Below are 16974 nucleotides of genomic sequence, written 5' to 3' on the forward strand. Positions count from 1 at the left end.
GAGTGTGTGTGTGTGTAAGGGGAAACGGGGGAGTCAGAGAAGTAGTCTCGGAATTCAGCCCTGAAGACTGCAGTACACCAGCGGTGGCAGGCCCTAGGGGAGGCAGAGCCCCTTCTATCCCAGTTTCCTGCAGGCTCCTGTCCCTTGGCGGAGTCCTGCTGTCTCACTTTTGTTCAGTGACTGGGAGGCACTCAGACTGGCAGCTTCTGTGTCTCTTTAATATCCTCCAGGCTCATCCAACCCTCACCCACCACCCACCCACTCCCACTCCCAAAGCCATTAAGAGGCGAGGCCCAGGTGCCCTCACCCCCAGCCGAAGGACTAAGGCACCAGGTGGCTGCAGCAGGCCGGCCCAGACACAGAGACGAACAGACAGGGGTCACACTACTGCAGACACAGATAAGCAGGGTGGGCATAGAGGGCAGAAGCAGGGATCAGGCTGCCGTGGAGGCTCTCACAGGCTCTGGGCCGGTCCTGGAGGCGGTGGGAGGCCCAGACAGCCCCCGCAGGAGGCCAGTCGGGGAGGGGGGTGGAGAGGAGCAGGGGGGGAGAGAGGCGGGATCCTCACTTGCCGCCTTTGCGGGACAGACACCGCGGGAGGCAAGAGAAAGTCTGCTTAACCCGCGCCAGCAGCGGCAGCGGCCCGTGGACTTCCCGGGGCGTCCGCGGCACCAGGCGCTGCAGGGCTCCCTCGGAGGCTGAGGACTGCGACGCGGGGGAGGCGGCGGAGGACGCGGAACCCTGCCGGCAGCGCTTGCACAGGGGCAACAGCGCCCGCACCTCCTCCTCGTCCCGGAATGGGCTTTCACCGAAGCGCTCCTCCAGCTGCCGGCGAAGCTGGGGTGGGGATGTAGGAGTGTAGGGCTTGGTATCAGGCCACTGGCCGGGTCCCGTCCCCAATCTTCATAGCTTCCGCCCTTCTGAGAGCTTTCCACACCTCGCTAAGCCCCTCCCCTTCCTGAGCATCCTCTTAGACTCCCTTAGTTTCTATCCCCTTCACTGAGGCCCTCCCATGAGTCCCTTCCCGCTCCCTAAACCCTCTTCCCTTTTGACACTCCATTTTTCAGACCTGCTAAAGTGACTCCCCTGCTTGCACAGTGGGGACCACATTAACCCTTCTTCCTGCACAGCAACTCCACTCACCCTGGGCCTCTTCTTTGCCTGCTTCTTTCCTAAAGCAGCCTTGCAGATAAGTGTCAGATAAGTGTCTGAGTACCAGCCCGCCACCTGATGAAACCTTCCTGAACTTGCTGCTCTGTCTCTGTTTCTCATCTTTTGTTCCCAGAGAGGCCTCAGTTCCTGACATCTCCATATGCCATCTACCCAGTGTGCATAAGAGAAGGAACTGCTTTGGCCTCATCAAGGACCCAGAAGTGAAGTAGGAGATGGGCATTTCTCCCCAAAGGGGCCAAATGTTCAAATGCCTTCAGGTTCCGGACAAGTGGAGCAGGCAGTTCTGGGACCTGATCAAACTGAAGGGTCCATAGTCTGGCCCAAAGGCATTTTCCTTTTTAAATTAAAAAGAGAAAGAAAACAACTGGCTATCCAAACAAAATACACCGAGGGGCTATATTAGCAAAGGGCCATGGGTTTGAGATCTGAGAAAAATCTGCCAGGTCTGAAGCACAGGCTAAAATCTTTCCAATCATTGCTCAACTCAAATGAGAAGAAGAGTGTCCCACCCTACCTCAGCCCCTACCCCAGTCCTTACCTTCCGAGAGCTGCCCCAGCCAAACTCTTCAAGCTGCTGCCTAAAACCCGGGTTGGGGTTGGCAATAGGCCGGGTGGACTTGATGGCTTCAAGCACGTCCCTCCAGCCTAGCCCAGTCACAGTCATCACATATGCCGTCACGATAGTGGTGCTACGAGAGATGCCTGCAAAGCTGGGACACCCCCACCCCCAAGCTTTAAGTAAGACCCAATCTCCTCTGTGCCCCCCAGAACCCCATCCTCACTTCAGCTCTCCCCCACCCTTGCCTTCTGAGCACCAACCACAAGAAACCTGCCAGGACCTGTCTTCCCACATCCAGGCCTTTGCTCATTCTGTTCCCTCTGCTTGGAGAATCCCCCAGGCATTCTCCTACATTAAAGTCCTGAGTGAAACAAACACTTCCCCATCATTTGTTATTTTTCAGATACTGAGGATATAGTGGGGAGTAAAACGGACATGGTCTCTGCTATCCTGGGGCTTAAAGTATGGTTGGGGGAGACAGACACTAACCAGGGAAACAATTACAGATGGTGATAATTACTCTGAAGATGAGTCCAGGGGCTAGGAGATGGTATAGGAAGAGATATTAACCTAGTAGGTGGGGATAAGGAGGATTAAAGGTGTTCCCAAGGAAGTGATATCAAGCCGAGTCCTGAAAGAGGCGTAAGGATTAATAAAGAATGTTCTAGGCAGCTTAGTTTGTAGGAAGACCATGAGGTGGGAGTCTGGTGGATTTGAAGAACAGGGAGCTGGCCAGTGCAGCTGGAGTGTGGGAAGGAGGGTAAGAGAGTGAGAGACAGGCTGGCGGGAGTTATTCCTACAGCTAAGACTCCGGAATGGGGTAGGTGCTCAGCAAGAAGTTATGGAATGAATGACATCAACTAGGCCAGGGGTGCCTGGAAAGACTGGGGGGTCCTGTCTCCCAGCCCAGGATTCCCCACTGCTCTGCACTATTGCCTCAAAGGCCTGGAGGGGAGGAGAGGGAGCTAGAACTATTGGAGGATGTTTGGCTACCTGTGTGACCTCTGTCCATGTCAGCATTCTTTTCCCCATCTTACAGGTAAGGAAACTGAGTTTCAGGGAGCAATAGCTATTTGGCCACGGCCGAAGCCAGAACTATTGGAGGATGTTTGGCTACCTATGTGACCTCTGTCCATGTCAGCATTCTTTCCCCCATTTTACAGATAAGGAAACTGAGTTTCAGGGAGTTTCAGGGAGCAATAGCTATTTGGCCACGGCCACACAGCTGGTAAAGGACAGAGCCCTGATTTGAGCCCCCTATCGGCCTCTATCAGATGAATGGTGGATTGTCAGGCATAGTGACTGCTGGGCAAGATCTGTCGCAGGTTCCTCCTTCCCTATAGGATGAGTGTGTGTTCGGGATGAAGGACAGCCACTTACTTCCTCCCACTCCCCTCTTAACTCACCAGTGAACTAGGCAGTTCCCCCCATTTAGGCGGCAACAGTGGATGAAGTTGATACATTCTTTGAAGTGCTTCTTGCTAGAGAAGAAAACAATAGGGTAGAGAGCACTGGGGAGGGGCATGTCTCCTAGGAGTTGTCACCCTCCCCATTTATGGGATGGCAAGAGACAAAGAGCCTGGGGGTCCTCAGTTCAGCTAGCAAGTGCAGTGAGTAGGAGCCAATACTATCACATGAGGGGAAGGGGTGAGAAACAGTAATGGTGGTGTTTCAGGTGGTGAGAGAGGCCAGTCATGGCAGATCCCATCACAGAGGCAGGAGCACCTCCCAGTGCGTCCTGTGGATCCTATTTTCACGGGGGGTTTATCTTGACCTTTCAAGGAAATGGGTGGGAGGAAACACAGGATTCTCCCTTCCTCTGGGGTCTGCAATCAGAGCACCTGGGGGCAATGATGGTCAGCAATGGGATTGGCAGCAAGATCCCCAAGGAGCAGAAGTGTCTTATCTGGGTCCCTCCCATGAAGGAGGCACTGCTGCTAAGACGAACAAAAATCCCTCATTCTGAGCCCCCAATACACTCCAAGCCCTGTCCTAGACCCTCAGCCCACGCCATCTGATCTCGGAAAGTCTCCTAGATGCTGATAATGTCCCCATTTTCCCTCTCACAGAGGGGAAGTGATTTGCCCAGGATCATACAGCAAGTAAATGGCAAAGCCTGGCTGGAACCCAGATGTCATAACTCCAAGGTCAGGAATAGAATGAGCCTGATCTTTTCAAATCCGCTGGTGCAGCTGATCCTGTGAGACAGGGTACCTTCTCCCTCTTACACCTGAAGAGACTCAGCTCTGGGAGGTTAAAGGTCTTGGTTAGGGGCATAGGCAAGGGAGTGGCTGAGAAAGAGTCAAACATGAGCCTGGAAGACCACCTATGCTGGGGTCCCAGGACAGCTTTTTGGCCTGAGTCCTCTCTGTCCTTCCCCAGACCACCTCCCATCTCCTTCCCACCACCACAAGATGCAGCTGTCTGTCCATCTATCAGTGAATCCCAGGGGACTTACATGTGTACCTCAGGGGTGTCGGCCACTGGGATGCGAAGGTAGGTTATGTCCTGCAAGTACAAAACACACACAGGCAGTGGAGGGCCCCTGCCTGCACCTCTTTACTCCAGCCTTGGCTGCTCAAGCACATTGTGACCCCAGGGCGGTTTCTGCCCCTCTCTAGGCCACTGTTGTCTACTCTGTTAAAGAGGGTAGATAGCAACTCTGAGGGCCTCCAAGCTCTGACTGTCTGTAATTCTAGAACCTTCTGAGGACTTGATAAAAAAGATTCAAGGACCTTTCTTTTAACTGCTGGGAAAGGGCCACTTGAAGTGACTCCCCTCCAAATGATGATTATAAAATTATGCAGTAAGAAGGGCAAATGAGATTTTTATTTTCTTGAAAAGAAACAAAAATTATGAAAATAAGTTTATAGTTCATGAGTTGTGGTTATAAAACTTTGTGCTAATTATTAAAATAATCAAGGAATGACTTGTCAGTAGTTTTCCAAAACACTTGCTCTGACATCCTTCACTTCATGTGTCACCTTCACAGAAGATCATAAAGATGATTTTTGCCCATGTTCCAAGAACCTCATCACTTTCCTCAAGGACCTCTCTTAATTGTTTGATATTCAAATGGCTCTTTTCAGGAGTCTGGGCCATACTGGCCAGTGGCTAAGGGACCCCCTGCCAGATCCTCAGTTGTTAATGGCTTCATGCGAGAGTCCAGCCTTTCTCTAACTCACTTTCCCTGAGGTCATGCAATCCTGCATCTTTTGCAAGATTGCAATTTCATTCTGCGACACATTTGGCACTGGATTTGCACGGCATTATCAAACCCTACTAGTAAATTCACTGATGGATGGGGCGAGAGAGATGCTTGTGAGAAGAGGGGAGGGCTGTTGGAGCAGGGTTCATTTTGCAAGCAGTCATTTCCTTAGTAAATGTATTCATGACTTGACAACCTTCCCCACGCAACCTAGTGACTGCATACTTCGATTACTCCAAAACAAGCCTGTACTACAAAGCAAAATCAGACTCCGTCGACCTCGAAATTTCTCCTTAGAATGACACTGAGAATCACAGATTATTGGAGGTTGCTCTTAGAGATCATCAAATCAGACACATGGGGGAAACTAAGGCCAGAGAGGGGAAGGATCCTAACCAAGGTCACATAGCAAATCTGTGATAGACCCTGGTCAGGATCTCAGATCCCCAGTGCCCTTTTCCACCCCCAGTTCTTTCCTTTCAGTGGGTAACGGCCTCTAATGAATAAGGAAGAAGAGATCCTGTTTATGATTAACTTTGTTATTATATCATCTGTAATTTGTTAAACACCTATTTTGTGGCTCTTAAGAACTCAGTGAGGTCGGTATTGTTACCAAATTCCCTTTACAGATCAGGCAACTGAGACTCAGAGAGGTGAGAAGTCCTTTGCCCAAGTTTACAGAGAATAAGTGGTGATGTGAACTCTGGCCTCCTGGCCTCCTGACTTTAGCACACGTGGTCTGGATTTCCTGCTTGCCTCTTTTCCTCCTCTGGGTCATAATATCCACACTGGCTCTTTTCCAGGACTCGATAGTACCAGCACCAACAATTCCAGTGGGGGCCATGCTTTACAGTGTGCAAGGCATCTTCCCCATCCCACAGCCCCTTTGCCTCCTCACAACAGCTCCCTGGTGGCAGATAGGACTGAGGGATCAAAGGCCCAGACAGGTGAAGTCACAGCCCTAGGTCACACAGCAAGACATAGAGCCCAGAATCATCTATTTGGAGTCATCTATTCAGTTAGACAATGGGAAGCCCAGGCGGGGCCTTCTTATAGTTCGCTGTGAGGTGTCTGGGGCCAGATGGCCTGTGTTCAAATTTCAGCTCCTCAGCTCCCTGGACGTGTAAGTTTAGGCAAATGACCTCTCAGGGCCTCAGTTACCAAATAAAGATCAAATAGAGAAGCTAATGTAATACAGGCCAGCTTTTAACCAAATGAGTTAGCGTAAGCCAGGAAGTCAGTACAGGACCTGGCACATAGGTGGTTACGTGATAAATGGGTGCTGTGGGGGGTCTGAAGCCCCCTCCTCATCTTTTTGCAGCCCTGGGATAGGAGTAAGTAGTACCTGCAGCAGAGGCTGGGGTGACTCATGAATGGAGATGATGTGTGTGATCTTATTCCGGCCCAGCTGATCCGGGTCTTTGGCATCTGAAAGAAACAAGAAGCTTGAGCCAGTCTGGCAGGTGTGACTCATATGTACTTGATGGCCCAAGTAAGGCAGGGGCTCCCTGCCCAGCTCTCTTCCTCAACCCACCCTCTCCACCTTGGCTGACCCTCCACCAGCTCCCACTCCTCCACCACCTCCTGTTCCCAGCATGACAGGTCCTGCCACACCCCTAGGCCACAGTTTTGTCTCTGGGGCACCTGCAAGTAACTGCTCAGCATCTCCTCCACCTTGTCCATGCTGTTCTTTCCATCTCAAACACCCTTCCCTGGCATATCCTTGACCCAGCAATTCTACTTCTAGGAATAGTGTCTAGACAAGGGTTCGCTTACACAAAGGCCAAGCATAGAGGGCAATAGTCTCTGCAGAGCTGCTTATAACAGTAAACACATCAGAAACAGTTAAAAATGGATACAGGCTGAATGTCCATCAAAAGGGAGCTGGATAAAAAATGGTATATTCATACTTGAATACTATGCAGCCACTAAAAAGATTCCTATGGGCCGATGTGCAAGGATGTCCACAGTATATTATTAAGGGGGAAACACGGGTTACAGAACAGCATGCAGAATAGGTTTACATTTTTGTTTTAACTGTTATATCTATACCTACAAAGAGATATGAAAAATGACCCAGGGGTATGTCGTACACTGCTATCAGTGGTCATCTCTAGGGGCTGGATTTCCAGTGTATAAAAACCTATTATAATCAGAGTAAATAACACATATCCCCTTTTCCTCCATATGTCCACGTCTTTATTCAACACATTTATTGAGTGCTTACTATGTAAGCCTTGGCTGTGCATGGAGGTAGGTGGTCAACTCCATGGCCTCTGCCTTCATGGGGATTCAGACCTTACCTGACCAAATACTCTGAAATCAATGTGGAGTGAGCTGCTGAGGTAGCTCCAGGGAGGAAGGGATAAGGGTTTATGAAAGTGAAGCACCTAAGCCAGTGGGAGACAGGGTGGATAGAGAAGGCCCTGCCCCAGTTCAGATGTCCCTTCCTCTCTGGCTCCACAGATAGAAGTAACTCCTCCTACCTTGGGTCCCCCAAGCCCCAGACCGGCTTGTCTTATGGTCTGAGACAGGCAGAGTGCCATTGCCTTGGGACAGTGTGGGTAGTGCTCACCAATGAAGTTTCCGAGGTAGAGTCCAATCTCCAGAACTTCTCCTTTGAGGAGGAGATTGTGGGAGGAAGGGTCCCCAGCTTCCCAGCTAGAAGCAACACCTCCAAACAGACCTCAACCCAGAACCTCAGAGCTAGAAGAGCCCTTAGAGGTGGTGGGCCTTGTGCTGAGGGAGAGGCTGAGGCTCAGAGCAGGTGCAGACTTGCCCAGCATCCAGCGTTCTGAGCCCTTTGCACTGGGAACACTATCCACCCATATGCCCTTTAGTCCTTGTGAGCTCTACCCCCACGCCCCCAGCCTGGCATCTCTTCCCTGCCCCCAACCCGAAGCTTGGGCTCCTCTACGGTGCGTGGGTCAGAGCATGAATTGTGGACACAGGCCTCTGACAGGCAGAGTGCCATGGCCTTGGGACAGAGTGGGCAGTGCTCACCAATGAAGTTTCCGAGGTAGAGTCCAGGAAGTACCTATGGGAGAGACAGGCAGGGTTGGGGAAGGTGGGTAGGGGAGCATGCCCTTCCCACCCCAACAGCTGGGGCCCATAGCACTTCTCTGTCCACAGAGGGTGTCTGGACCTCAGGACTCGAGGAGCACTCTCTACCCTCTCAGGAGCCTGGACTCTGTGTGAGAGGGCTGGGGAGGGCAGGAGGTAGCACCAAGGGAGGCTGGCTTCAGCAGGGGTGAGAGGAAAGAGGAGGAAGGGATACAAAGAGGGGGATGGGTTGGGGGTGGGCGGGGGGGAGATGTTAAGAGCACAGAGGAGGGGGCAAGGGAAGAGGTAGACTTGCCAGGGTGGGAAGTGGAGAGCTCTGTGGAGGAGGGAGTGGGAAAGCAGGGACAGGATCATGCAGAGGTAGAGGAGGAGAAGGATGAAGAAGCAGCTCCAGAGAGTCCAAGGTGTCAGAGACAAGGGAGGCAGACACACAGAGACAGAGAAAGGGACTCAGAGAAAGACAGAGTCTGGGAGTTACAGGAAACCACAAAAAGATAGCAAGAAATACAGAGTCACAGAAAGAGGTAGAGACAGACTCAGGGAGACAGAGACCTGAGAGAGAGGGAGACATGAACAGAGACACAGAGATATGGAATCAGAGAGAGATACCGCTCCAGAGAGACACACAGAGAGATACAATCTGAGAGTCACAGGGAAACAGATATAGAGACAGATTCAGAGAGAGCCAGAAGGTCAGAGACTGGGGGCCGCGGCCGGGACTGGGGACCGGCAGGTGCGGGCTGCGCGATTCGCCCCCACCCTACCTTGGTCATGCCATTCCCCATGATCCCTGGGGCTGGGGTCCAGGTGCACCCCCAGCTCGCCGCCAGGAGAGCGCTCGGGTCACAGCTGCCCTGATGGCCCAGGCCCGGCGCCTGCAGCCCGGCAGGGAACAGGGGGCTTGGCGTCCGCGGCCCCGCCCAGCCCTGCCCAGCGGCCGCCGCCGCCGCCGCCGCCGCCACTACCCGCTGATGCCCAGCCAAGGAGGGTAATGATGGTGGAGCCGCCGCCGCCGCCGCTGCAGCCTTCACCACCGCTGCCGCAGGCTCCTCCTACCCCCTCGGTCATGTGGGGGCCCCTCCCGTGGGTCGCGGCCGGGGGCTGGACAAAGCCCCAGTGTGCCAGGCCCAGGGCCCGCGGGACAACGGCAGCTTGTTGGGGCCGCGTGGGGCCGCTACCTCCGGAGGTGGGGGCGGGGGCGCTCCCCCCACACTGGCACTGTCAGGCGCCGGCGGGGTCGGGGGCTTAGAGACTCAGATCCTAGTTCCGACTCTGCTTGGACTTTCCTGAGGGTGCTGGGGCAAGGCCCCCAACTCGTTCCGCCTTGGTTTTCTAGCAGAAATGTAATGGGGGCTGGACTTTGTCCGCTATGGGTCCTCTGATATTCAGATTTCGTTTGAGTCAAGTAAAGTGGGTAATTTCTTCTTTTTGTAATCCCCTCTCCTGCCCTGCTCCCCATGGGCATCCTACTAACCAACCATCCTCTTCTCCAACTCATAACCATCCGTCTTCCCATCCTCCAGGCCATCCATTCACTGGTCCGTCTGTCCAACCGTCTGTCCATCCAACCATCCATCCATCCATCCATCCATACTGGTCCGTCTGTCCAACCGTCTGTCCATCCATCCATCCATCCATCAAACCATTCTTTCGTCCCCTCCTCTCATCCACTTTGGCTTCTATGTGGATGGTGCCATTTGGGTCAACTCTGCTGGGACCAGGCATACCTGCCTTCAGGGCCCTCAAGAAGTCAGAGGTAAATGTGAGGAGAGGAGAGAGTTGCAGTGGCCTGAGCCCCTTAGAGTAAAGGAGACTACAACGGGATGTAGTTGGAGCAAGAGTCCTGGAAGGTCAGTCTGTAGACCAAGTTTCCAGGTCCTTTTCACCTCTGACCTGGTGGGTGGCCCTTGGAGTCACACCTACTCTGTCTGTATATCCAGTGTGTTGAGGTGAGTCCTTTCTGCTACTAGGACCAAAATAATTGAGACAAGATATCTCTGATGGGACTGAAATAGAAGCAGCTGAACCAGCTTTGATCATCCAGCCATCACTCCCCTGGCCTCCCATTGACAGTAGTAGGTGACTGTGGGAGGAATGCCAGTACAGAGCCGGTCAGAGGGTTGACAGAACACATGTGAAACGCAGCGACTAGAGAAAAATAAAACTCTTTTGAGTTTCTTAATTCCTCGAATTCACAGTGTACATGAGGCTGCCTGTCTTGGCTCTGTCTGTGCCCAGTGTTTTCATGAAAACCAAATTATTCGACAAATACTGAGCACCTACTACATGGTAGGTTCTGGAGACATGGAGGTGGATAAAGCAGAGATGGTTCCTACCTTCATTGTCTAAGAGTCTAGACCAGCACTGTACAATAGAAATATAATGTAAGCCACATGTGTAATTTAAAATTTTCTAGTAGCCACATTCAAAATGTAGAAACAGGTTGTTAATAATGTGTTATTTAATCTGGTATATTAAAAATATTATTTCAACATGTAGTAAATATTTTAAAATTATTAATGACATATTTTACATCCTTTTTATTATATTAAGTCTTTAAAATTCAGTGTGTATTTTACATTAAAGAACATCTCAATTAAGACTAGCCACATGTCAAATGCTTCATAGCTATATCTGGCTAGTAACTACATATCGGTCATCTCAGGTCTAGGAAGAAAGGCAAATAAGCAAGTAGACAAATAAAGCATTTACAAATGGTCATAATTTTTCGTGAAGGAAACAAATGTGAGACAGGTAGAATCTCTCTAAATAAGTGACATTTAAGCCGAGACCTGATATGGAAGGACTGAGCTATTTAAAGAGTGGAGAGGTTTTTAGCAGAAAGGACGACGTGGGCAAAGGCTCTGTGATGGAAAAGCTTGGCCTTTGGGAAGAGTCAGTGGGACTGGAGGGGAGGGAGCCATAGGGAGGTGGTAAGAGTGAGACCGAAGAGGAGAGTGGAGACTGAGGGTGCAGGACCATGTATGGCCATGATTGGAGGTTTAGTGTTTTCTCTTCTGCATGATGCAAAGTCAGTGGGAAAATTTAACTGGGAAAGCCATGTTGTTATCTGATGTACATCTTAAGTCCATCACTTTGGCCCCTAGATGGAGTGTTGATTAGTGAGGAAAAGCAGGGAGGCCAGTTAGGTTACTGTGGCAGCTCAGACAGGAAATGAGCCCTGGTACAAAGTGGGAGCTGAGAAGCTGGAAAGAAGGGGACAAACTCAGCACGTATTCATATTTTTGCAGTGCAGCTGACAGGATTTGCAGATTGATTGGATATGGGGGGAAAGAAATGAGTTCTAGCACAATTCCTGGTTTTCCTGCCTTGAAAATCACTGTCTGTGCCACAGAAGTGAAAGCAGGGTTATTCATACATTCAACAAATGTTTATTGGGCACCAGGTTATAGATGAAAAATTGCACCAAAGATGGGCTGATGTCTGACTTGCATTTCCCAGAATGTCCCACCCAATGGATGACATAAAGAAATGCTGATTAATGGGCCTAAAGACTAGTCCCTCATCATGGCCCTGTCCTTAGCAGCTCTGTGAACGTGGGCAAGTGACCAAATGCCCCTGGGTCTTTTTCCTTATCCTTAAAGGGGGAATTATAACAGCCCTTTGAACTACTACTTGATTGTTGGCAAAATAATGAAATCACAGGTAATGAAAGAACTCTATCAGATTAAAAGACCTGGAAAAAACAGCAGATATAGTTATTAGATTTAACACATTTAATATCTATGAAGTGTTCAGCCTTTGAAAGTGTTAGTTGTTGCAAAGCCAGTTTGCCTTAAATAAGTCATGAAGTGAATTGTTTCATAAAACAAATAATAAAAAGATACTAAAATGCAGGTCTCACCTTGTCATTTCCTTGCTTAAAATCCTTTAGCGGTTCATTGTTGTAGGCAAAATAATGGTTCCCCCAAAGATGCCCATGCTCTAATTCCTGGAAATTGTGAATATGTTATGTTAAATGGGAAGGGGGAACTAGGGTTGGAATTAAAGTTGCTAATCAGCTGACCATGAAATGGAAAGATTATCCTGGATGTTGGGGGCAGGCCCAATGTAATTACAAGAGCGCTTATAAATGAAAGAGGGAGTCAGAAGAATAAAGACAGAGAGAATGTGATGACAGAAGCAGAGGTCAGAGTGGCACAATTGCTGGCTTTGAAGATGGAAGGGGGCCGTGAGCCAAGGAATGCAGGTGAGAAAGCAAGGAAACAGATTCTCTTAGAGCCTCCAGAGGAACTAGCCCTGCTGACATCCTAATTTTAACCTAGTGAGACCCACTTTAGATTTCTGACCTCAAGAACTGTAAGCTAATATTTGTATTGCTTGAAGTCACTCCGTTTGTGGCAATGACAGCAGCAATAGGAACCTAATACACTTACTAATGTCCTTAGGAAAAAGTCTAGCTTACTTAGCATGGCACACAAGGCCTTGTGGGATCTGGCTTCTGCCATTGTGACCTTGAACAAATTTTTTAATTTCCATAGGCCTTGGTTTCATCATCTGTAAAGTGGGGAGGAAAAAAATCACTATTAGGTCTGTAATGAGATTAAACGAAAGGACATATTTAAAGTACCTTGTAGAGAGACTGGCACATCATTATTATTATTATGGAGCAATTGACAGGGAGTTAGGAGGCCTGAGTTCTATTCCCTTCACTAGGGCTCTGTTTCCATATTTGTAAAAAAAAAACCAAAACAAACAAAAACATACAGATTTGGCAGCCTGATCTCTCCTCTCTTCTCCACCCTTTCCTGGTCAGTGATCTGCATTCACTTCCTCAAACACGCTTCACACTCTCTTACTTCTGATGCACATGCTATTCCCTCTGCCTGGAATGCTCTTCCCATCCCCTGTGCCAGGGTAACTCCCATTTCCTCTTGGAAGTCTTTGCTGACCCCAACTAGAGTTGGTTAGACCCCACTGTTAGGCATTTCCAAAGCATCCTACATTTCCTCTATCATAGTACTGATTTTCTTTCATTACTATAGCATGTGGACATTTTTTATTTGGAAAAAAAAAAAAACAATCCAGATAAGAATACTTTGACCTATTTACTTCAACTGCGTTGTTTAAATAAAACAAAGCATTCCAAATAAACTTGAAGTAGTTGAAGTTCGCTTTTCTCTCTCCTCTCCCTTCACTCTCTCCCCAGAGGCAACCACGATCGTGAATTTTGCGTGCCGCTTGTCAGTCTATATTTTTGAAATTTTAATACCTATATACCCATAAACATATAGAATATACTTTTGTGTGCTTATAATTAACACAAATTGTAATTTTTAAGAATATTTATCATCTTACAATTTTCTTCGATTCACTCAATAATAGGTTTTGGGGATATTTCTTTATTGATATAAATCTGAATTATTTATCACTCTAGTACTTTGTTATTAAAATACACCCCCATCTTATTCATCCATAACCCCACTAATGGACATTTAGATAGTTTTAATATTTTCCACTATTATAAAGAATGTTGCAAAGAACATCCTTATACATATAACCTATGCACATATGTGAGTATTTCTTTAGGAAAGGTTGTCACCTTGCACATTAGTAGCAAAATGATAGGTAGTCCATGGGATGTAGAGCTGTATTAGGAGAGCCTATATGTGCAGTAGTGCAATAGGCAAATTGTAAGGTGTGTGCATTTTCAGCTTTACAAGATATTGCCAAATTGCCTTCCAAAGTGTGAGTGTGCCAGCAGCACATAAAGATTCTCGTTTTCCAACTTGCTCACACTTGGCATTGAGATGTTTTTATTTTTATCTAGCTGGATTTAAAATCATATGTTATAATTGTTTTGATTTATATATCTCAATTTGCTTATTGGCTATTCAAGTTTCTTCTGCCGAATGTTCCTTATGCATATCTTTTGCCCATTTTTCTTTTCTTTTGTAAGTTGGGGGGGAGTCTTTTTCTTAATTGTCTGTAGAAATTCCTTGAGTATTAGTCCTTTGTTCTATATGTTACAAATATTTCCTCCTAGTCTGTAGCTTGTTTTTTAATCTAATTTACAATTTATTCTGTTATATGGCAGTTTAAATTTTGAGAGAGTCACAGATCAGTTTTTCTTCTTTATGAGTTGTGCTTTATTATTGCTTATCTAACTCGTTCCCCACCCTGAGAGCATAAAAATATTATATGTATGCACATATATTTCTAATAGTCTGAAATGTTTGTTAGCCATATTTATTCTTTAATTAATTTGAATTAGGCATCTATTTTTCACTCCTATGGAAAGTCAGTTTCTTGGTGTCATTTACTGAGTCTTCCATCTTTTCCGCACTGATCTATGATGCCGCCTCTATTGTACATCAACACACACACACGCACGCACACACACACACACACACACAGTTTCTAGGATTCCCATTTTATTCCATTGATATTTGCCTCTCCTTGCATCATACTGGGGCTTGATAGGCAGAGAAATATCTCCTGCCCCAACATATACACTTTGTTGTTTTGGTTTGACAAGGGATCTCAAAAATCCTGACTGGATTTGGGAAAATACACATCTTTATGAGTCTTCCCATCCACGTATATGGTATATCGTTCAATTTATTCAGGACTACTTTAATGCCCTTCAGTGTTTTGCAATTTTATCTACGAAAATATAAACACAGAGGCAGATGCTTGTTGGTTTTGTTCATTGCTGTATATCCTCAGAGTTCAGAATGGGACATGACAGAGAGTAGATGTTTCATAAGAATTTGTCATTTAATGAAATGTCTTGCATACGTTTTGGTAGACATATTCCTACATAACTTATATTTTTGTTGCTATAAAACAACAAAAAATTTAAAAAAAAAGTTTCTAATTGGTTATGGTTGGTACACAGATCCTGCGGTAGTGCGGAAGTGAGGCGGGGAAGGACAGGGAGCCAGTACAGGGTGCAATGGCAAATAAGTTGCCACTTCAGGTTATAGTCAAGGAAGAGACAAGATCAGATTTGTGTTTTAAAGAGCTCTTTGGCTGCAGTAAAGAGAATAAACTGGAATAGATAGGGCAAGAGTGGTAACTAGTGGACCGCTCAGGTGGCTACTGTAGGCAGGCATCGAGGTGAGTCCTGGCATAGAGTTGGTGCCTAATAATTAGAATGTGACTAGGAGAAAACAGAAGTGACTGGCTGTGTTACCAACTCATCGACTGACCAGGTGACTTAGTGAGGGAAGAGTAAGGAAACTTAGAACCATTGCATTTACCAAAAGCTAGTAACTTTTCAGACTCAGCGCTCTTAAGTCAAGCGAAGTGCAGTTTGGAGGGGCGCTAGGCAGTGAATGCCCGAGGCAGGCAGCCAGTCTCTGGCCAGGAGTGCCCCAGGGTCGCGGAGGCGTGGAGCTGAGAGAGAAAGGTTCAAGGAGTAGAAAGGTCTGGGCGTGCAACGACTCCAATGACTTGGATGTGTCTACGGCACCGAAAGGTGCTCTTGGCTCATCCAATCAGAGCGGCGGATCCGGGCGCCCTCTCCGTCTCCTTGGTAACAGGACGCACAGACTCGCGCGGGGCAAGGTGGCGGTTTGGCTCGGGCCCTGGGAATCGTGTCATGTCGCGACCAAAGGTAGGAGTGCTGCCAGGCTCAGACGCTTTCATCGACTCTAGAGGGAGGGAGGGAAGCCGCGGAGGGATTCAGGATCGTGGTGGTCCTCGCGGAGGGATTCCTTACAGAGTGAGAGAAAATTATGAACCCGGAGAAAATTATGAACCCGGAGAAAAGACTAAAAGTTCTGGCATGCCGCGCGCCGACAGAGCCTCTGAACAAGTCAAAGGAACCAGACTCGCTGGCGGGAAATTTATAAAATTCTGGGATTCTACACCGGTTTCTGTGACCCTGGGGGAAGCACAGAATTTCACATTTTCTGATTTGGAAAAGCTCTTAAATATCTATTCATCCCGTCGCCCACTTGCCTACCTATTCATCCATTCATAATCCATCCAGCCAAAAAAAGCTAAGTAGTGCCTTTTCCCAGTCGAGCCCAGTACTGGCCGGGGACACAGAAGTGAATCAGGCAAGCCTCAACCCTCTAGCGGTGCAGAGGCCGTCTCCCCCATTCTAAGAGTAGGGAAAATGAGACCCAAAGAAGGGAAACGAATTACTCTAGAATCCACTTTCCTCACCCCCAACCTGTTTCTTACCCCATATTCCAACTCTCATGCATGGCACCCCTGTTTCTTTAATTCTCTCTCGCAACAAAAAAGGAGTGAGTACATTGGGCCTACCCAGATAATCCAGAATAATCTCTATTTTAAAGTCAGTTGATTAGCAACCTTAATTCCACCTGCAGCCTTAATTTCCCTTTGTCATATAATGTAACATATTAGGTCCTGGGGATTAGGACATGGACATGCTGCTTACCTCATACTATCATCAATTAAAAATGAAATTTAAAAAGTAGCATATACAATATCACAAAGTCAAATATCTATGAAAAAATTAATTAAAAACATTCAAGATACTGAAAACTAGAAAACATTGTAGAAAGAAATTAAAGAAGACTTAAATTAATGGAGAGAGACAGTATTCATGGATTACAAGAATCAATATTTTATAACGTCACTTCTTCCCAAAATGGTCTATAGATTTAATGCAATTCCAATCAAAATCCCAACATGCTTTTTTTATAGCAATAAGCAAACTGTTTCTAAAATGTATATAGAGTGCAAAGGACTCCAAATTGCCAAGACAAGCTTGAAAAAAAAGCAAAGTTGGAGGACATGCTACCTGATTTTAAGATTTACTAGAAAGCTACAGCAATGAAGACTGGTAGGGACATAAGTATAGACAAATAAGTAAATAGAACTGACCCACATATACAGTCAATTGAATTTTGACGGAAGTGCCAGTGCAATTCAGTGAGGAAAAGCTTTTCAACCAAAGACTTTGGAGCAACTAGATAAACATATGGAAAATGGAATCGAAAACATGAGGGAATGTAAAAGGTAAAATAAA

At 47.5% G+C, this 16974-nt stretch overlaps 1 protein-coding gene across 2 annotated transcripts; it reads right to left on the minus strand.

Moving 5' to 3' along the window:
- Positions 1–564: 564 nt before the first annotated feature.
- Positions 565–9071, minus strand: LOC102889270 (dual specificity protein phosphatase 15). 2 transcript variants are annotated; one of them, XM_025040049.1, is made up of 7 exons: positions 9060–9071; positions 7944–7977; positions 6286–6368; positions 4191–4240; positions 3139–3213; positions 1712–1883; positions 565–837 (listed from the first exon to the last, which is right to left on the minus strand). In XM_025040049.1, exons 1-7 carry the CDS (start codon positions 9069–9071, stop codon positions 565–567), a joined length of 699 nt encoding a protein of 232 aa, XP_024895817.1. The 2 variants fall into 2 exon arrangements, with proteins under 2 accessions (XP_024895817.1, XP_006921766.1); XM_006921704.1 differs by lacking the exon at positions 9060–9071 and adding an exon at positions 8768–8788.
- Between the last annotated feature and the right edge of the window lie 7903 nt (positions 9072–16974).

This window comes from Pteropus alecto, unplaced genomic scaffold, assembly GCF_000325575.1.
Source record: "Pteropus alecto unplaced genomic scaffold, ASM32557v1 scaffold45, whole genome shotgun sequence".
Classification (NCBI taxonomy): Eukaryota; Metazoa; Chordata; class Mammalia; order Chiroptera; family Pteropodidae; genus Pteropus; species Pteropus alecto.

What these genes read in the sequence shown, in the direction of transcription:
- LOC102889270 (XM_006921704.1), bottom strand. Translation starts at nt 8,788, where the DNA reads ATGGGGAATGGCATGACCAAG. An exon ending in CACCCCAGCCTCTGCTGCAG is followed by an intron (nt 4,241 to 6,285) that starts GTACTACTTACT and finishes TTGTACTTGCAG; the next exon opens with GACATAACCTACCTTCGCAT. An exon ending in GACACCCCTGAGGTACACAT is followed by an intron (nt 3,214 to 4,190) that starts GTAAGTCCCCTG and finishes TTTCTTCTCTAG; the next exon opens with CAAGAAGCACTTCAAAGAAT.